General features: G+C 45.7%; 1 protein-coding gene across 4 annotated transcripts in view; it reads right to left on the bottom strand.

Annotated features, from left to right (window-relative positions):
- nsd3 (nuclear receptor binding SET domain protein 3) overlaps window positions 1-17,024 on the bottom strand; it is a 29,280-nt gene extending 12,256 nt beyond the window's left edge. Inside the window, exons 1-19 of one of the 4 annotated variants that reach the window (XM_024417747.2) lie at window positions 16,668-17,024; window positions 13,452-14,515; window positions 12,970-13,129; window positions 12,707-12,861; window positions 11,764-12,387; window positions 11,507-11,654; window positions 11,287-11,387; window positions 11,096-11,141; window positions 10,833-10,963; window positions 10,553-10,678; window positions 9,065-9,191; window positions 8,302-8,505; window positions 7,971-8,150; window positions 5,387-5,533; window positions 2,832-2,988; window positions 2,232-2,434; window positions 1,988-2,100; window positions 1,383-1,529; window positions 1,183-1,305 (exon numbers count right to left, since the gene is read on the bottom strand). In XM_024417747.2, the coding sequence (XP_024273515.1) occupies window positions 1,183-1,305; window positions 1,383-1,529; window positions 1,988-2,100; window positions 2,232-2,434; window positions 2,832-2,988; window positions 5,387-5,533; window positions 7,971-8,150; window positions 8,302-8,505; window positions 9,065-9,191; window positions 10,553-10,678; window positions 10,833-10,963; window positions 11,096-11,141; window positions 11,287-11,387; window positions 11,507-11,654; window positions 11,764-12,387; window positions 12,707-12,861; window positions 12,970-13,129; window positions 13,452-14,471 (3,912 nt within the window). In that variant the 5' untranslated portion in view covers window positions 14,472-14,515; window positions 16,668-17,024. The remainder of the gene's footprint in view (window positions 1-1,182; window positions 1,306-1,382; window positions 1,530-1,987; window positions 2,101-2,231; window positions 2,435-2,831; window positions 2,989-5,386; window positions 5,534-7,970; window positions 8,151-8,301; window positions 8,506-9,064; window positions 9,192-10,552; window positions 10,679-10,832; window positions 10,964-11,095; window positions 11,142-11,286; window positions 11,388-11,506; window positions 11,655-11,763; window positions 12,388-12,706; window positions 12,862-12,969; window positions 13,130-13,451; window positions 14,516-16,667) is intronic. The other 3 variants (XM_024417749.2, XM_024417748.2, XM_024417750.2) reach the window with 3 other exon arrangements.
- Between the last annotated feature and the right edge of the window lie 3,992 nt (window positions 17,025-21,016).

The raw sequence follows: 21,016 nt of genomic DNA, 5'->3' as shown, positions 1-21,016 counted from the left end.
CGCCGCCTTCACCACACTGTCTGTGTGGATGGACAGTTTCAGGTTGTCAGTGATGTGCATGCCAAGGAACTAGAAGATTTTCACCCTCTCCACTGTGGCCCCGTCGATGTGGATGGTGGCATGATCTCGCTTTTGTTTCCTTGAAGTCCACGATTAGCTACTTGGTTTTGTTGACTTTGCAGTAGAGGTTACTTTCCTGGCACCTCTCCGCCAGGGCCTCACCTAATCCCCGTAGGCTGTGTCGTCGTTGTTGGTAATCAGGCCTACCACGGTCGTGTCGTCTGAAAACTTGATGATTTGAGTTGAAAACGTGAGCAGTCACGCAGTCATGTGTGAACAGGCAGTACCAGGAGGGCTACCGTGTTAAGGATCAGCATGGAGGTGGTGTTGTTGCCTACCTTCACCACCTGGGGTCGGGCCATCAGGAAGTCCAGGACCCAGTTGCACAGGGCGGGGTTCAGACCCAGGGCCCTATGGCGTCGAAGGCTGAGCTGTAGTTGATGAACAGCATTATTACATAGAGATTCCGCTTGTCCAGATGGGACAGTGCAGTGCGATGGCGATTGCGTCATCAATGGATCTGGTGTATGCAAATTGTAGTGTGTCTTCGGTGTCAGGAAAGGTGGAGGTGATATGTTCCTTAACTAGCATCTCAAAGCACTTCAATGAAGACAGAAGTGAGTGCTACGGGGCGATGGTCATTTAGTTCGGTTACCTTCGCTTTCTTAGGTACAGGAACAATGGCGGATATCTTGAAGCAAGTGGGGACAACTGTCTGTGATACGGAGAGATTGAATATGTCCATAAACACTCCAGCCAGCTGGTCTGCACATGCTCTGAGGACACGGCTTGGGATGCCGTCTGGGCCGGCAGCCTTGCGAGGTTTAACACGCTTGAATGTCTTCCTCACATCAGCCTCGAAGGACGAGAGCTCACAGTCCTCTTGAGCGGCGGTTATTAACAATAATCTCTGATCTATACACAACACAGGCTCGCTTCCATTTTGGTCTCCAGCCCTCACCCTGTTCCTATATGAAAGGTCTGGATAGGTACAAACAATATGAAAGGCTAGGTGGAGCCTTCACAGTGTTGCTAATATCAGTTAACACCTAAAGATTAGGGGCTAAGGAAAGAAATAGAGCTGGGCCCCATACTACGTCCACCCCAGCGCCCCTCACTTACCTTCCTGAGGGCCTGGTTGGTCTTGAGGCCCCAGCCACAACCGTCTGTTTTGATGACCTCTGTCTCGGAGTACAGACGTTTAGAGAAGCATTGGTTCTCACAGTTATCACCTGTCGGACACACCTAGGACAGGAGAACAGGGCTGATTTAACCTCTGCGCACGCACGCACGCATGCACACACACACACACACACACCAACCTGCGGGTGACACTCGTACTGAAGCATGCGGTTGAGACACTGGGAGTCCAGGCTGCAGGGGTGTTCGTCCGTGGGCTTACAGTTGCATCGTGGGATTTCAGACAGGTCGGCTATGTGCACCTGCACCTTCCCCACCGGCTTGTTGGACTGAAAGAGACATGACAACAATGTGTCAGCGAGGACACACCAAGACTCAGACTAACATACAAGGTCCCATATGAGAACTAAAGGTCTCATTCGGCTAAAAGAGACAATTCTCAGTTTGCTTGGCAAAGCAAGACTTTGTATTTATTATGGATTCCCAGTAGCTGCTGCCAATGTAGCAGCTACTCTTCCTGGAGTCCAGCTAAATTAAGGCAGTTATATATCATTTTAAAAACATAATGCACTTTACAACAGATTAAGTGTGTGACCTCAGGTCATTACTCTACAACACAAAATACATGTATATGTGTGTGTATAGTGCACATGTTATCATGTGTGTGTATATGCGTGTGTCCCTTCCTGTGTGTGCACACGTGTGTCTCTTCACAGTCCCAGAAGATTTGTAGGGAAGGTATGTGTTTGCAGGGTAGGGCTGTATACAGTATGACTGGATGCATTACCTTGATGAACTTGTAAGGTGGTGGTTTGCGTGAGTTGCGTTCCTGCTCTAGGGCCTCCCTGCTCTCCCTCTGTGCCTTGAGCTCCTGGAACCTACGAGCAGCCTCCTCCAGAGCTGATACACACACACAGAAGGGATGAAATGACCGTCTGCCTGTCTCACAAATACTCAGGGATCAGGCACTAGCATATCCCTCAAGAACCAACAGAGCCCAGAGCACAGAATAGAGCCCAAGGTGGCCTCACCTTTCTTGAACGTCTTGTTGATGTTGATTTGGCCCGTGACAGGGGTCTTGTCGTTCTCCACGTAGGGAAACACACGGCCCTGGTTGATCCAGTAGTAGTCATGGGAACCAAAGAAGAAGACTGGGAAGGCTCCAATGTCGTGGCGGAGCGTCTGGATGTTGGGGGGCACCAGGCGAGGGTTACAGATCTCCGCTGGCCACCACCTGATGGGGACAGACAGGAGACGTGAGGAAAGAAAGAGCGCTGATCAGTCCATAAGATACAGCTAAAGCCAAACCTAAAGCCAAACCTCTGATTCTAAAACAAGTTTCTGAAATACATGAACCCTTCGTAGTGTACAGTAACGTGCCACTCTCATCCCGTTTCTGCATCCGGCAACAATAATGTTGTTTCCACATATTCCCGAGTTGTGTTGTTCCTCGTCTGTAGCTTCACATTAAATATACTCTCAGTAATATAAAGGGTAAACACCATTGGTGTTTATCCATTCAATTAATGGGAGAATATTTGGAGTGTGCAACTATCATTATCATTTTACATATGTTTACTATACCATTAGCCAGCACCTATCCAACAGCTTTTGGGTGTGCATCAACTCACCGGTAGTTTCCCAGTTTGACCCAGACGATCTGTTTGTAGTGGGGTTTCCTTCCTGATCTGCACTCCCTGCAGGACCACGCCCCCTCTGGCATCGCCATCTCCAAACACTCTGGGTGGAACGACGCCGGGCACAACGCACAGCACAGCAGCTTCTCTCCTGCACGGGGGTGGGTGTGTGTGTATATAGAGAAAAGAGCAGCACAGGGTTAGAGAACATACTTCGACACCTGGACAATAGGGGCCACCACACTCTAAACCTTATCCTTAGGCATGCCAGTCATTCAACCCCTTCACTATACACTGTGAGTAATGCTATGCCCAAGCAGAGAGGAAGAAGCGAAGCAAGAGCGTTTACTGTATGGAGGCCAGTGAGTGTCAAATTTGATCAACAAAATATACAATTGCTCATTTTCTACATGAGGCTTATTTGATCAAGTTTCGTAATGGTTAGGTCGCTAGGAATGCACTGATATAAGTGGACACGTGGCATTTCGGCAAAAAAAGAAAAGAAAAGACTATTGGAGTGTTCTGTTCTTCACTCGCGTATCTGCCCTCATCAGCTAGAATGGTCCCACCTGATCTCACCTCCTCCTGACTGCCTTCCATCTTTGAGGACATGTCTTTCCATTGTTAGAGCGGTCACTCGACCATCTTGTCAATACAACAGAAATTATTTGGGCCAAGTAAGTAATATTGTCTTCCAGAGAGTTGGAAGAGCCATTGTGACATTGCTTACACTCATAAGCTCCTTTCATATGTATGGTATATGTCTAAGGATAGATATTTATTTTGAACTGGACCATCAAATGGGCCTGAAGTTGCCCTTTTCCAAAGGATTCACAAAGGTGGAATAACTTGTAACTCCCACAGCATAATAACGTTTGCTTTATCTATTGAAAACTATGCTGTTGTGGAAACCATTTTGATAAAAGAGAGTAGTCTTCATATTACTGCTGTCCACTGCTTTTTCCTTAGCAGTCAGTCAACAATGGTGTAATGGAATGTCTGACAGGCAGGTTTAGAGTACCAGGCCCCTTGTACAATCACCACACATGCAATAGCACCGATGATAATACAAATCAGCAAATAAATATTAAGTTAAAAAAAAAAGAAAAAGAAAAAAAAGAATTACCAAAATATAAGAGGAACGGCACAAAGCTGACATGCACTCCTTCTTGTAAAGGGGGTGGTTCCACTTCTCTGCAACACTATACATACCCCAGACAGTCTTCATGGAATCTCACTTAAACATGTGTTTGTGGAAGTGTTTTAAATGTCAAATGAATAACATCATTGATGAGTAATAATTCCCATTGCATGTCAACTAGAAGGACGAGTGTCAGCATCTTATTCAAACATTGACAGTTTTGACTTATTGATCAAATTGATAATCTTGTGAGCAATATTATACCGGTCATGAACAATAACCTATTTGAATGAACTGCATTTCAACGCAGAATCAACATTTCTTGGAACAATTAACTCCTTAACACAGCAAGTCAGGACCGCCACAAACATCCGATCGCGGTACAGGCTGATCGCGGTACAGGCTGATCGCGGTAAAGGTTGATCGCGGTACAGGTTGATCGCGGTACAGGCTGATCGCGGTAAAGGCTGTTCGCGGTACAGGCTGATCGCGGTAAAGGCTGATCGCGGTACAGGCTGATCGCGGTACAGGCTGATCGCGGTACAGGCTGATCGCGGTAAAGGCTGATCGCGGTAAAGGCTGATCGCGGTAAAGGCTGATCGCGGTACAGGCTGATCGCGGTACAGGCTGATCGCGGTACAGGCTGATCGCGGTACAGGCTGATCGCGGTACAGGCTGATCGCGGTAAAGGCTGATCGCGGTAAAGGCTGATCGCGGTAAAGGCTGATCGCGGTACAGGCTGATCGCGGTACAGGCTGATCGCGGTAAAGGCTGATCGCGGTAAAGGCTGATCGCGGTAAAGGCTGATCGCGGTACAGTAAGAGCAGCAGAGAAGCGAGGGACAACTATTTTCATTCAAAAACAGAAGTGAGCAGTTAGAAAAAGTAACTCTTCGTTTTTCAGATTACGGACAAGCTCAAAGTGCTGAAGCAGAGAAGCTGTGTTCCTCCAGCAGCAACAAGACCCCCCCTCATACAGACAGGGCGTAAAATAACCCTGTGAGACAGGTCATCGCTCTTTTCATCCCTCTTTCACAATTCTGATGACGAAACCAAATGTTGTGTTATGTTACAGTGTGCTGAGGTCCGCTTATACAAATCCCCTTTTGTGTTTGTATTGGAGAGGAGAGTCACATTCCACAGCTTCAGAGATGAGCTTTGCTCACTTTTAATGCCGTTAACACTTTGTCAGTGTGGTTCCCGGCTGAACCAGTGCATGTTAGGGTCCCTGAAAGTTTATTTTAAGCCCTGCTGTAGCGTTAATGGCAGCAGATTGTATGTTGACACGCTAGAGGCAGAACAAAGCAATAAGGAGGAACATCAAATCAACTGTGGGGAGTATAGACACATTCAAACACATACACACGCACCAGTGGGAAAAGGGAGAGAGAGTAAAACAGTTCTGTTACCTTTCCCCATATTCTTTTTGGTAGCTGACGAAGAAGAGGGAATCATAGGTAATTTCAACTCAGCACGATTTGACTCAGTCAGAAGGTAGTGGGACTTATAGGCATATGAACTTAATATGGTGTCAGTAAGGTCCTGCACTAACAGTCCTACACAAGACACACAGGAAGAGACTGGGTGAGCCGTAATCAGACTACAGTACCCATGATTCCACAGGAGAAAAAGAACACATACACTGTTAGAACACATAAACGAGAGAGAAACAGAGGAGTAAAAGTAAACTAAAGAGTCGTCCAACAGAACACTCCGGTTATAAGAATCAACTGCTTTTAGTAACCATGGAGACCAAAATATTTCTACACATACGATGCAATCAAATCAGTTAGAAAAGTCTAATCATCCAAAACAGGTGTATTTCTTGTAAGAGGAGTGCTCTGTAAAAGCACAGATCAGTACATCTAAAGTGTCTTCAGAAACCCTCAACCTTTTCCACATTTGTTGTATTACAGCCTGAAATTAAAATGGATGAAGTTGAAATTGTGTGTCACTGGCTTAGACACAATACCCCATAATTTCAAAGTAGAATAATGTTTTCAGAAATGTTTACAAAAATGTCTTAAGTCATTAAGTATTCAACCCCTTTGTTATTGCTAGCCTAAATAAGTTCAGGAGTAAACATTTTCTCAACAAGTCACAGAATAAGTTGCATTAACTCACTCTGTGTGCAATAATAGTGTTTAACACAACTTTTTTAATGACTACTTGATCTCTGTACCCGACACATACAATTATCTGTAAGGATCCTCAGTCAAGCAATTAATTTCAAACACAGATTCAACCACAAAGAACAGGGACGTTTTCCAGTGCTTCTCAAAGAAGGGCACCTATTGGTAGATAAAAGAAATCTGACATTGAATATCCCTTTGAGCATGATGAAGTTATTAATTACACTTTGCATGGTGTTTCAAAATATACCCAGGCACTACAAAGACACAGCTGTCCTTCCTAACTCAGTTGTCGGAGAGGAAGGAAACCGCTCAGAGATTTCACCATGAGGCCAATGGTGACTTTAAAACAGTTACAGAGTTTGATGTCTGTGAAAGGAGAAAACTGAGGATGGATCAACAAATGAGTAGTTACTCCACAAAACTAACTTAAATGACAGAGGGAAAATAAGGAAGCCTGTAAAGAAAACAAATATTCCAAAACCTGCATCCTGTTTGCACTTACATAAAACTGAAGAAAAAAAAATAAGCAAAGAAATAAACTTCTCCTGAATACAAAGCGTTATGTTTGGAGAAAATCCAACACAACACATCACAGAGTACCACTCAATATTTTCAAGCATGATGGTGGCTGCATCATGATATGGGTCTGCTTGTCATTGGCAAGGACTACAGAGTTTTTTAGGATAAAAATACATGGAATAAAGCTAAGCACAGGCAACATCCGAGAGGAAAACCTAGTTTAGTCTACTTTCCAACAGACACTGGGAAACAAATTCATCTTTCAGCAGGACAATAACCTAAAACACAAGGCCAAGTATACTCTGGAGTTGCTTACCAAGACAACATTGAATGTTCCTGAGTGGCCTAGTTAGTTTTGACTTAAATCTACTTGAAAATCTATGGCAAGACTTGAAAATGGATGTCTAGCAATGATCAACAACCAACTTGACAAAGCTTGAAGGGGTGTGAATACTTATGTAAATGAGATATTTCTGTATTTAATTTTCAGTACATTTGCAAACATGTCTGAAAACATGTTTTTACTTTGTCATTATGGGGTATTGTGTGTCGATGGGTTGAGATTTTTTTAAATTGTTAATCCATTTTAAATTCAGGCTGTAACACAAGGTGGAATAAGTCAAGGGGTATGAATACTTTCTAAAGGCACTGCCACATCAGGTACAACAGAGACAACAGTAATGGTCAAATGTCACAAATACATTTACAAACAGGAGAATGCATCGTAACTATCATGCAGGTTGAATGAATCTCCATCTCAACTAGACAAAGTTAGACATCCAGTTCTTTGCATAGCCACGTTCACGCTACACTTAGCACAGGGCTAACAGCCGCCTTTCCCTGGGATAGGAGACTGTGGTTTTGAGGACTACTGAGGAGCACTGAGTTGAGAAAGATCAGCCAGCACCAGTAGTCTCCTCAGCTAAGCCTCCACACAAATCAATTACCACTAGGGGAATAAACAAAGTTTGAATGATAAGAGAAGACTGGATTAGAGGGGTTCAGATTCAGAGAGCGAGAGAGAGGGGGGGTCTGGCTAACCCTTACACCTGAGCAGAAGGAGTTGGAGCTAGGGCTCTATTCACTCAAACACTGTGTCCAGAAGTCTTAGGGGCAGGACAAAGCCACATCCCTCTCTACTGCTTCTCCTTCTGTCCTCCAGTCAAACATTTTGAAGCCACGGGGCTGAAGCTGGAAGCTCCCCTTCGGGAGACAGTGGCTCAGGTGCCCTGGTCAAAAGTAGTGCACTATATAGGGAATAGGGTGCTATTTGGGACGCAGAGGTGAGTGAGTCAGGGTGGGTCCCTACAGGAGGTCTAAGGTGGGAGATAGAGCTTACCTCGGGCACAGAGGAAACACCAGTTCACATTGACGGGTGAGGAGAGGAGGCCGTTCCTCTTGGCAATGCCATGGCTGCTGCAGATCATGATGTGGTGGGTGAGGACCATGCTACCCGCTGCCACGCAGCTGTCCCCTGTATGGTACGCAACAGGGCAGCGCAGACAACGCATCATACGCCCTGGGGATGGGGAGAGGAAGGAGAGATGAGTGTTAGACAAAGAGAGACTAACACCTGCAGTATGTGAGGGACCATGTCAAAAGCCTGAAGTGGCTTCCGTTCCTCTCCTCATCTCCTCTCCTTCATCTGGACCGGTGTTCTGACTCCCTACCTTGGGTGGCTTGGTGCAGGTCTCTCTCCAGACAGCAGGTGGCGCAGGTATGCTGGGGGCAGCGGAACCCCCCGCCCGTACCACTCCCCACGGTGCCAGGGAGTTTACGCACGCAGTCGTCATGGTAATACCTCCCGCAGCCAACCACTGAGCAGCGCAACACCTCCCCTCCCCCTGCCTTACAGCTGAAACACAAGTGAGAGCCTAGAGAGCGCGAAAGAGAGAGAGGGCAGAGCGAGAGAGAGAGAGGGCAGAGCGAGAGAGCCGGAGGGGGCAGAGCGAGAAAGCGGGAGGGGGCAGAGCGAGAAAGCGGGAGGGGGCAGAGCGAGAAAGTGGGAGGGGGCAGAGCGAGAAAGCGGGAGGGGGCAGAGCGAGAAAGCGGGAGGGGGCAGACAGAGAGAGTGTGTGTGTACAGAGGGGTGAGAAAAAGGCAAATGCCAGTCTACTCTTCATTCCTCCGTCAGAGAAATCTCTCATGTCTGCCGGGTTGAAATCACACAGAAAGATTTGTCTGTAGGGTAATTTACATAATCAGGGCTTAAGCCGTCTTCTCTGTTCACACCCATAGCTTCATCAGAATTCACAAAGTTGAAGGACGTGCCCTGGAATAACTTAAATAATCCTTTCAACCATTTCAGCCAACATGATACTGTAAAGATGAAAGGAGCAATCAAAGAGAACTTGTCTAATTGTAGTGTAGGTCTAGTAATGATTAGGATGTTAATGCATCGTGTATGTGTTGCGACATCATGCCATGTCTCACCGTTTCTACATTCCAGACAGGTAAACTTGCCCTCAGGTACGGAGGCGAGACCCAGGCACTCCAGATGAAACAGCCGACAGCAGTCTCCCTCACACGACACCAGACCCTCTCCATACACCTCACAGATCTACACATAGAGGAAGATATAGAAACACGCAACCCTCTCCATACATACACCTTACAGTTCTATACAGAGGAAGAGTGGAGTATAACATACCCTGAACAAAAATATGAATGCAATATGTAAAGTGTTGGAGAATTCATCATGTTAATTTCTCTACCATAAGCCGTCTCCAACTTTGTTTCAGAGAATTTGGCGGTACGTACAACTGGCCTCAAAACCGCAGACTACATGTAACCATGCCCGTCCAGGACCTCCACATCCGGCTTCTTCACCTGCGATATCGTCTGAGACCAGCCACCCAGACAGCTGATGAAACTGTGGGTTTGCACAACTGAAGGATTTCTGCACAAACTGTCAGAAACCGTCTCAGGGAAGCTCATCTGCATGCTTGTCATCCTCAACAGGGTCTTGACCTGACTGCAGTTCGGCGTCGTAACCGGTTTCAGTGGGCAAATTCTCACCTTCGATGGCCACTGGCATGCTGGAGAAATGTGCTCTTCACAGATGAATCCAGGTTTGAACTGTATCGGGCAGATGGCAGACAGCGTGTATGGTGTTGTGTGGGAAAGTGGTTTGCTGATGTCAACGTTGTGAACAGAGTGTCCCATGGTTGTGGTATGGGCAGGCACAAGCTACAGACAACACACACAACTGCATCTTATCGGTGGCAATTTGAATGCAGAAATACCTTAATGAGATCATGAGGCCCATTGTCGTGCCTTTCATCCGCCGTCATCACCATGTTTCAGTATGATAATGCACGGCCCCATGTCGCAAGGATCTGTGCACAATCCCTGGAAGCTGAAAATGTCCCAGTTCTTCTTCTGGCCTGCATACTCACAGTGAGCATGTTTGGGATGCTCTGGGTTGACAGCGTGTTCCATTTCCCGCCAATATAAGGCAACTTCGCACAGCCATTGAAGAGGAGTGGGACAACATTCCACAGGCCACAATCAACAGCCTGATCAACTCCATCAGAACTAGATGAGTTGCGCTGCATGAAGCAAATGCTGGTCACACCAGATACTGACCGGTTTTCTGATACACTTCCCCACATTTTTATTTTTAAAGGTATCTGTGATCAACAGATGCATATCTGTATTCCTAGACATGTGAAATCCATAGATTACATTAGGGCCTAATTTATTTATTTCAAATTACTGATTTCCTTATATGAACTGTAACTCAGTAAAATCTTTGAAATTGTTGCATGTTGCATTTCAATATTAGTTCAGTGTATATTTCTTCGGCTTTCTTCTAAAATGATCACAGAGAGCAGAGAGAGGGGAAGAGAGAAAATGAGGTGACAAGACAGAAGAGGAGAAAGGATGAGGGGATAGGAGAGGCGGCCTGCAGTGGTGTACCTGGCAGACAGTGTCTATCTTGGCTGTGCTGCTTCCTTGTCTGGAAAGACTGGAGTCCACTGACTGGCTGTCTGACTCGTCCGCATCTGCAGCCGCTGGACTGTCCAAACTCTTCCCAAACAGACTCTACACAAGAGAGAGCATGAGTGGGTGGGCTTTGTGTGTGTGTGTGTGTGTGTGTGTGTGTGTGTGTGTGTGTGTGTGTGTGTGTGTGTGTGTGTGTGCACCTTGCGGTCATTTAGCCTTCTAAAGTCAGGGTCTGAGGTGTGTTTGTGTTTACCTGCGGGTCGTTCAGGCCTCTAGAGTCAGAGTCGGATGTGTCTCTGTACTGAGAGGAGGCCATCTCTACGTCTGTAGAGGCCCTGCTGCGTTTCTTCAGAGGCTTACAGGCATCTGAGATCTCACTGGCTCCTACACACCACACCACAGGTTAACACACCTCCACACTGCTTCCCTTTTTATGACCCAACACGTTAAACAAAGCTAGCATGCTTAGAGCAGGATGGGAAAGAGAGAGTCATAGGACAGAGCTGGAGTCGCTACCTTTCTGTGAGCCTGTTCTCAGAGTGGTCTCAGGAGCCATCTCACCCTGCAGGGAGAGAGAGGAAGCGAGAGATGGATGTTTCAGATCGCTCCGTTAAATTGTGATCCTCCTCTAGAGAAGTGAGTGACAGAACCACCAGTTTGGTTAACATTACAGAGGGGAACAGTAAGTGGTATTAGCAGGTTGGTACCTGTTCCTTTTTGGTCTTCTTTTTGGGGACGGGCTCACAGCCTTTCTCTGACTCTGATCTGCTCCTCACTGACCTGCGCTGCTGCTTACGCTCTTGAGAACCTACCGGAAGGAGATACCTGGTTAAACACCTCTGCTCTGTGGGGAACACATTCCCACCAACAGAATATTCACCAGTTATCACCAGAAGACCCAGAAAACGTGCATACACACGTACATACCTGGCGGGGTGCTGTGCTGAGACCCAGGACAGGAGGTGTGCTGTGCTGCTTCCTGGTCACTTCTCTCCTCCCTGTCCTCTTTCTCCTCTCCCTCATCCCTCTTCTCCTCCTCATCTGGACTGGGTTCTGGTTTAACTCCACAGCCCTGCTGGAGACAAAAAATCCACTTAGAAACAATGTTTCAATTCAGTTTAGAGCAACAACAACATTCACCACCATTGTCAACTAGGGCGTCTAGACCAATAGAGAGCACCCACCTCTGGTGAGCAGTATCCCAGGTCAGCCTGTCGGCCTTCTCCCTCCTCCCTCTCCGCCTCTCTCTCCGTCTCTCGCCGTGGTGAGGGCAGGGCTTTCCTCTGCAGAAGAGGCCACACTTGGTCACACTTGGTGATCTCCACATTTAGTTTCTTCATGGTAATGGAAAGAGGCAGCAACTTCCTGGCAGCGGCTGTCTTCCAGGCCCGTACAGGGGCAGGGGACTCCTGGGTTCCCCCGGCCTTAGACAGGGCCTCCCGAGCTGGGGGGCTGGGCTGGCCAGGGTCCCGGCTCTGGTCTTTCTCTGAGGTCTGGGGGTCGGCTGGGTCGTCTGCATTAGGAACACTACACTGCCTACGAGGCTGTCTTCTGGACGGCTCCGCCCGGTCCGGTGATGTCACTGCTACTTCTTCTTTCTTACTTGTTGCGATAGAAGGACGTTGGGTGCGACCGGCCGTCCTGGTGGGGGTCTTCTTGATGGGGGGAGGAGCATTGGGGTCGGGGTCGACGTAGATGAAGGTGTAGTTGTCGATACGTTCCTGCTGAGTCATCAGGAAGGCATCCTCCGCATGGCCGACGCCCACCTCCCACTGAGCACGCTCTCTCTGGGGGAAGGGCTTCATCAGCTGACACAAACGCACACATTTTATTAACATTTTGAAGACACTCTTATCAAGTCAGCGCACTCAACTAAGTTTAGTAGGCCCTTTCTTCGATATAGCCGAAAACAGCAAAACATAATCACTACACCAGCTTAATCCCATACATACCCATTACATGACCTACAATCCCATATACCGTACATATGTACACAACTACATAAATCTCATGTTTGGAGAAAAGTCATGGTGTGAGCTTCGAAACAAGCCAGCCCTTCGCCCATTAAACCGGTGCAAAGAGTGTGAGGGGGGTATACTGTCAGGCCAGGCAGTGCTGTGTCTCTACCTTGTGTCTCTCTGCGGTGTTGGTAGTCTTGCGTAGTGTCTCAGCCTGCAGCTCATCAAACTGGTGCTCTCCCTGGTACATGACCACCCTCTTCTCATGGACCCAGGCCCGCTCCGCCACGCTACCAAAGAACTGCACATGGTACTCCCTGTGACCTGGAGGTCCAGGAAGAACACAGACAGACGGCGGTTAGAGGCTTTTAAACAGTTATCTTTACAGGTTCTGGACACCTGGAAGAAGACATGAGTCTAATTATTTTTTACCCCGGGTGTTGATGCGTGTGTGGACATTCATCTGGGGGTCACAGGAGACCATGCAGGGCCACCAGGGGTAGGTGCCCACCTTGGCCCACACCAGGTCCCCCACCTCGTGGTCCTTACAGCAGCCTGTACCGGTTATCACTGTAGGGTACTGCTTCTGGACCTACAGTACAGGGGGAGAAAAAACACACTCAGTTAGTGACAGGGGTCATGCCCAACCCCCAAGACACTTTCTGTAGATCTAAAAGAATCAGATGGGTGTAAGCAATAATACATATTTTTAATGAATTTTTATCTTATTAACACTTTGTTCTAGCTAGCTATTTGTGTAAGTAGCTATCAAGTAAACACAATGATATAGATGTGTTTGATCAGATGTCTGATGTCTGAAACTGTTGAAACAGTTACTCTTTTAGTACTGAACATTGACTCAATTTAACTGGATAACCTTATAACCGACACACTAGCAGGAAACCAACACATACCTTAGGTGTCTCGGGCTCTGCTTTGATGGGGGTCTTCTGTGGCTTCTCTGTCTGCCCCACAGGCAGCTCCTGTGGTTGGGTCTGGGCCGGGGTGTGAGTCTGGAGCTGTAGCTGGGTCTGGATGTCCCTGGCCTGCCCTACAGTGCCCTCTTGTAGCTGCTCCTGGTCCTGCCCTTCTTCTTGCTCCCTGACGGTCTTTTTCCTCTTCTCCTTCTTCCTCTCGTGTCTGCGGTGGCTCTGGGAGGCCTCGCTGGCCTGGGACTCCTGCAGCAGATCTCCACACAACGCAGACTCAAACAGCTCCCTCCCGTTCTGGTACGTCTTTATGATCTTTAGCTTGATCTCTGGAGAGCTGGTTTTCTTCAGGACCCCGATGGAGGGAGCAGAGGGGGTGTGAGAAGGGTGAGAGGGGGGGGTGCTGTCCAGCAGGGACAGGGGAGGGCTGGTGGAGGGCAGGAGTAACGGGGGAGGAGGGAGCACATGGGACATGCGGTGAGGTGGCGGGTTGAGGTGGTGTTGGGAGGGCAGGGGTGTAGGGCTGTGTGGGTGAAGTTGAGGGTGGTAGTGATGAGAATGGTGGTGGTGAGGGTGATGGAGGTGGGGGTGGTGTGAAGGTGGAGGAGATATAGGGGAGGGGGATCTCTCCTGGAGGACAGGGGCCCTCAGGACCGTTCCCTCCCCAGGCATGAGGCAGTGTTCGCCATAGCCCCGGATGGCCCCGTAGCCATTGGCCGAGCCGTTGGGGAACTGGGGGTACATGGAGAACTTGGCCTGGGGCTCGTACAGGCCCAGCCCAGGGGGGTAACCATTGGAGACCGGTGGCATGTCTTCGGAGGCAGAGGGCGGGTAGGAGAACTCTGCCTCCAGGGCAGCGTCGTAGGAGGGGGCTCCGTCCTCGCCCGCATCGCTGCCGGTGTCGTAGGCGCCCTCCTGTCGGATGTTGGCTGAGTCAATGAGCTGAGGGGGTTGCTGAATTGTATTTCCCATGATCCCTTGCATGAAAGAGAAGGAGAAATCCATTGTTGTGCTCCTGCATCCTTAACTGTCCTTTTCTCTGGCTGGACCTGGAGGATGACCAAGATATAGGACAGGGGTTGATATGATGTTAAGGGGAAATGGAGAGGATGATGACTGAAAGACAACATAATCAGATCTACAACTGTGCATCTCTCTTTTTTGATAAGGTAAGAACATTTAATCAATCATCACAGTCAGAGAAAAAAAGTGACATACAGTATGATAACTGAACTATCTATTCTAATCGAATCCTACTGGTAAGGAAAGACAGACTCTTCTGAGGAGAGCTTGTGCTATATCCCCTTCCTACATTAAATAATGAAACTGATCTCCAGTTTTACATACTAGAAATCTCTAGTCTTTCCCATAATAAGATCTAAGTGCTCCCTGCACAGTGTGCACTGAATTTAAAAAAAGGTCTGCTGAATGCTTCGCTGTTGCCCATGTTTATTTCTCTCATTCACGTGTGCTTATACTCAACTGATAAATGTTCATGTACAGATGACCAAAATGTTGATCATCACGCTAGCTATGAGAAAAAATGTCTTAAAGACATACAGGCCTACAAAATTTGTCATTACAGATTTTTGTCTCAAAACCCCTGTTGAGCTAGCTTGTCTACCCCTCGGGGAGACCACAGTTTTGGGAAACACTGAGTGAGCTAGGCTGCCATGGACATCTCTGGGGACACAGTATCTCTGTGTAATGTCTATCTAATGGTATAGATCCCTGCCAGTTGTGTAGAGCCAACCTCAAGTGTGCCAATGGCTGTGTTTACACAAGTAGCCCAATTCTGATCTTTTGCCCAATTATTGGCAAAGGAGCTGATCTGATTGGTCAAAAGACAAATTAGTTGGAAAAATATTCAAATTATAGGCTGCCTGCCTGTGAGTTCAACTCATCACTCAGACAGCAGACAATTATCAGCTCTGAATGACTCATAAGGAATGGATTGCTTGGTAATGGGCAATGTTGTGGTTATTCAAAAATAGACCTCTGTTGTAGTTATTCTGACCCCGTGACCTGATCAGGAAAAACCATTTCAGGATAGCCTATATGGGTACACTACAGTGACAGCCTACAGTATCAAGAGTTTTTCCCTGGTCAGTTAACGCAGTATAAACAGACTGCGTGGACCTAATAAATGCATTTGTTTTTGCCTCTGCCAAAATAGGGAAAATCCTTCAAATCACTTTTAAAGAAATCCTATTGTTGGATTGTAAACCATCACCAATCAATGCAATGTACTATTACAGTATAGGCAAGCACTAAGCATTTCACCCAGAAGTCAAACTGCTCTGGATGTAAAGGTGTGACAGGGTAGCCTAAGGACCAAGATGACCATGCCCTGGCTGAGACAGAAAGAAGTACAGTTTTAATGCATGAATTTATGGATTCCGTATTTTAACAGTGTCATATTGAAATAGAAAATTGAAAGTGTCATAACTTTGTTATATGCACAAAATAACCTTGAATCGATGTCCTTTTTGGTGTAGACTAAACCTTGATTTGATTCAGATTAAGCAGCCTTTAATGCCATTAACAAGGTGATATACGGGAAAACAACTTATTAATGTGTATCACAGCTGCTGGACGAGAATATAAAGTAATGTAGATCACGCAGTCCAGCTTTGCATACACGAATTGAGACACCGTACCACTGGGGTCATTTTATTGAGGAAAACGAAGCACAGACAGACTGAAATATCGTTACATTGTTTCACTGAGTGATTGAACTGCATCATTATTAGCCGTGCTGTGCATCGTTCTGATGCTATGTGTTAAGTTAGCTAGCGTGGCTAGCTTGCATGAACACTAGCAAATCAAATATAATGTTCCTTGTCAATATAAAAACACGTATCAAACGCCGAGATTATGTGCTTGTATTCTGACACGTCCGCAATGTTAACACATTGATTTGTTGCCATTTCAATAAAATCCAGACGACTAGAAACACGATGACAAACGAAGCTATACATTGTTACCAATATGGCTGCCATTGCACCTTTAAACAAAATTGTCTACCGTGATTATACACATCAATCATTCGTTTGAAAAAAACGAGGATATAACAATACCCTAAATCTACACGACTAAATGTACCGCTACGATAATGACAGCAAGCTGATTATCAACAAGAGAGAGAACGTAGAACGAAATGCTGAGTCGCGAGATGTAGTAAAATAAAAATGCCAATACCTTCAGCGTGTCCCATTCTAAACACATACACCAGATATCTGCGCTTCTTTGAGCAATTTACAAAAAGAGATCAAATAAAAAAATATTCGGACAGAGTGCAGGCCTCCCCGTTTCTAACGCAATTCTTTAATAGGGCCAATTTACAGTCACTGCTCGGTCCCCAAGTCTTGTCTATTGGCTGTAGAACCTAAGGGGGCCTAGTATTTTGCGGAACCTTGGTGGGAATTATGTATAAATCTCGCCCCTTCTGTATTTTAATTTCGCTTGCTCCCTCTTCCTCTAGCTGTAACAAAATCACCCTGCTTTGGGCCTTGTCTATCTCGCTCAGCGCCAAATCACACGCTCTCGATTGGCAGGGGGTCACACAACCAGGCGCACATCGGGATATGTAGTTCCATTCCATAGGAGAAAAGCAGCAGCATACAAATATATGTAGAAAAGAAACAAGGAAAAATAAAATGCAGTGAAATATAAGCAAATATTTTAATAATCTAGCCTAGGTTAGGTTGATTAGGCCAATTCATGGTGAAAATGCATTTATATGCAATGGTGAAAATGCAATTATAAGAGACTACAAATTTTTATTAAACAACCGATGTCGGTTGATGATAATATGGTGGCGAGAGGTAGCACCTATCAATTATTGCGTGAATGGATAATTGGTCTTATAAGGGCCCAGGAAGCTCTGTGGTTTCCTAAACCAATAGAGTTGTATAGAGATTGCAATATTGTATCTCTACCGTGATGGTGTCTGTGAGCGCGCGGGCAGCTCTATTGAGGCCATCTCTATTTTGAAGTAGTCAATTTTCTTTTTCTACAACTTCTATGTAGTGATGGGTCGTTCGCGAACGAGTCGGCTCTTAAAGGAGCCGGCTCTTGTAGGTGAACGTTGGGAGCCAGGTCGCATATCAGACGAGCCGAATCTACTTATAAAAATCTACAAAAATTAAGATATGAAGAATCAAAATATTTAAACGAATAAAATGAACTAATTCAAAGAACCAAAAATAAATAAAAATAATATAGGCCTAAATGCTCAAGCGCACACACATTCATTCTGAAAGATCTGCAGATCCTCTGAGCTGGTGGAAGAACAAGGCCTCTGTCAACCCACGGCTTACTTAAGTCATGACAGGGAGACTCTGCATAGTGGCCACATCCGTTCCCTCTGAGAGGGCTTCTCGAAAACGGGACAAATAACTGAGAGAAGAAACCGCATCAGCCCCTCCAAAGTGAGGCAGCTTGCATTTCTGAATGCAACTCTCATAAAATAAAAATATAGTCAGCATTGCTGTGTGCTGCTGGTTATAACATGGCAATAAAGAAGAGAGAGAAAAGAGGGACCCGTTTAATTTTTTAAGTGCGATGTTGGAGTTTTGCACATTGTTATTTATTTTTCTTTGATATGGTACACAATTCTATTATTGTGTTGTTCAGATTGTATTTGTTTTGAATTGTTACATTTATATGCACTTTGTTTATATACATTAAAAAAGTTATACTTTAAATGCACATGTGTAATAGCATCCTTATTTTTAAAATGTATTTCAATTTATGGGATGCTGCAATTTGACATTAAAATAGTTATACTTTAAATGCACATGTGTAATAGCATCCTTATTTTTTAAATTTATTTCAATTTGTGGGACGCTGCAGTTTTGCAAATTGTTATTTATTTTGCTTTGATATGGTGCAATATTCCATTATGCTGTTCAGATTCTATTCGTTTTGAATGTTTAGATTTATATGCACATTAAAAAGTTATACATTAAATGCAAATGTTCAATAGCATTCCTTTTCATAACAAACCAATGCATTTTTAAATACATTATAAATTGTGGTTAAGGTAGAGTATGACTTCCATTAATAAGTTAATTAGAATTGTTTTAACACCAATCATAGTCAAACTATCGCAAACTGTTTGACTTGAAAAATACAACCATATTTTTTTTAAAGAGCCGTTTGGGAGCTAAAAGAGACAGCTCTTTTTGGTGAGCTGAGCAGAACAAGCCGGCTCACTGAAAAGAGCCGGAATGCCCATCACTACTTCTATGAGTTGGTAAACAAACTGAAAGGGTGGATACTGCCCCCTGGAGCGTGTTGTTTGAACAGGTATAAAGCCAAGGCTGGCGATATACTGTCACCTGCAGTTATGGAATGTTTACTCACAAGTATAATTAATTGGTTGATCCCCCATGATGATCTGAATTACATTTACATTTGACTAATTTAGCAGACACTCTTATCCAGAGCGACTTACAGTAGTGAGTGCATTCATTTTCATACTTTTTCGTACTAGTCCCCATGGGAAAAAAATACAATTAAATGTTATTTGTCACATGCTCTGAATACAACAGGTGTAGACCTTACTTACAAGCTCTTAACCAACAATGCCATTCAAGAAAGAGATAATAAAATATTTACTAAATAAACTAAAGTAAAAATAGTAAAATAAAAAGTAACACAATAAAAGTAACAATAATGAGGCTATTTACAGAGGGTACGTACTGGCACTGAGTCAATGTGCGGGGTTACAGGTTAGTTTAGTTATTTTGTACATGTAGGTAGGGGTAAAGTGACTATGCATAGATAATAAACAGCGAGTATCAGATCGGTAAAAACAAGGGGGGGGTTAATGTAAATAGTCCGGATGGCCATTTGATTAACTGTTGAGCAGTCTTATGGCTTGGGGGTAGACGCTGTTAAGGATTCTTTTGGTCCTAGACTTGGCACTCCGGTATCGCTTGCCGTGCGGTTGCAGAGAGGACAGTCTATAGGTGACTGGAGTCTCTGACCATTTTTTGGGCCTTCCTCTGACACCACCTGGTATATAGGTCCTGGATGGTAGGAAGCTTGGCTCCAGTGAGGTACTGGGCTGTACGTACTACCCTCTGTAGCGCCTTACAGTCAGATGCAGAGCAGTTGCCATACCAGGCAGTGATGCAACCGGTCAAGATACAGCTGTAGAACTTTTTGAGGATCTGGGGACCCATGCCAAATCTTTTCAGTCTCCTAGGGGGGAAAAGGTGTTGTCGTGCCCTCTTCACGGCTGTCTTGGTGTGTTTGGACCATGATAGTTCGTTGGTGATGTGGACACCAAGGAACTTGAAACTCTCAACCCGCTCCACTACAGCCCCTTCGATGTCAATGGGGGCCTGTTCGGCCTGCCTTTTCCTGTAGTCCACGATTTGCTCCTTTCGCTTGCTCACATTGAGGGAGAGGTTGTTTTCCTGTCACCTGACCTCCTCCCTATAGGCTATCTCATCATTGTTGGTGATCAGACCTACAACTGTTGGGTTGTCAGCAAACTTAATGATGGTGTTGGAGTCGTGTTTGGCCACACAGTCGTAGGTGAACAGGGAGTACAGGAGGGGACTAAGCACACACCCCTGAAGTGCCCCAGCATTAAGAATCAGCATGGCAGATGTGTTGTTGCCTACCCTTACAACTTGGGGGAGGCCCGTCAGGAAGTCAAGGATCCAGTTGCAGAGGGAGGTGTTTAGTCCCAGGGTTAGTGATGAGATTTGTGGGCACTATGGTGTTGAATGCTGAGCTGTAGTCCTTTTGTCCAGGTGGGAAAGGGCAGTGTGGAGTGCGATTGAGATTGTGTCATCTGTGGATCTGTTGGGACGGTATGCAAATTGGAGTGGGTCTAGGGTATCCGGGAGGATGCTGTTGATGTGAGTCATGACCATCCTTTCAAAGCACTTCATGGCTACCGACGTGAGTGCTACGGGGCGGTAATCATTTAGGCAGGTTACCTTCGCTTTCTTGGGCACAGGGACTATTGTGGTCTGCTTGAAACATGTAGGTATTACAGACTCGGTCAGGGAGAGTTTGAAACTGTCAGTGAAGACACTTGCCAGTTGGTCAAACCCACAATCGAACCCATAACCCTGAAGTTGCAAGCACTATGCTTGTTTTTTCCCATCACTCACAGCTGAAGATATTAAAATGTTATATTCATTCAATGTTTGTCGTGTTTCTGGATGATGATGTCGCTGCTACTCCAGTGCGCACTGAGTGTGCAGACATTATCGGCTCTGTTTAGCAGATGGCAACCACCACAAAACAGCATATGGGACCGTGAGTGGATTACGTTGAAAACAACAGTCTGTCATCTTGGAAATGATCTCCAGTTCATAAATATCTCAGTGGTCTCACCCAGTTGACTACTTCAAAATGGTGAAAGTCCTCAATGGCGCTGCCCATGCTAAAACTGGCTTTTGGGCACAAGAGTCCTATATACAACTCTATGACTAAACCTAACAAAACATAGGTTAAAAGCAGACTTTCTAAACCATCTTCATACTTCATACTCTTCATACTAAACCATCTTTAGTTACAGT

This window comes from Oncorhynchus tshawytscha, linkage group LG04, assembly GCF_018296145.1.
Source record: "Oncorhynchus tshawytscha isolate Ot180627B linkage group LG04, Otsh_v2.0, whole genome shotgun sequence".
Lineage (NCBI taxonomy): Eukaryota > Metazoa > Chordata > Actinopteri > Salmoniformes > Salmonidae > Oncorhynchus > Oncorhynchus tshawytscha.
Note: the sequence above shows the minus strand (reverse complement) of the source record. Positions and strands in the feature narration are given on the sequence as shown.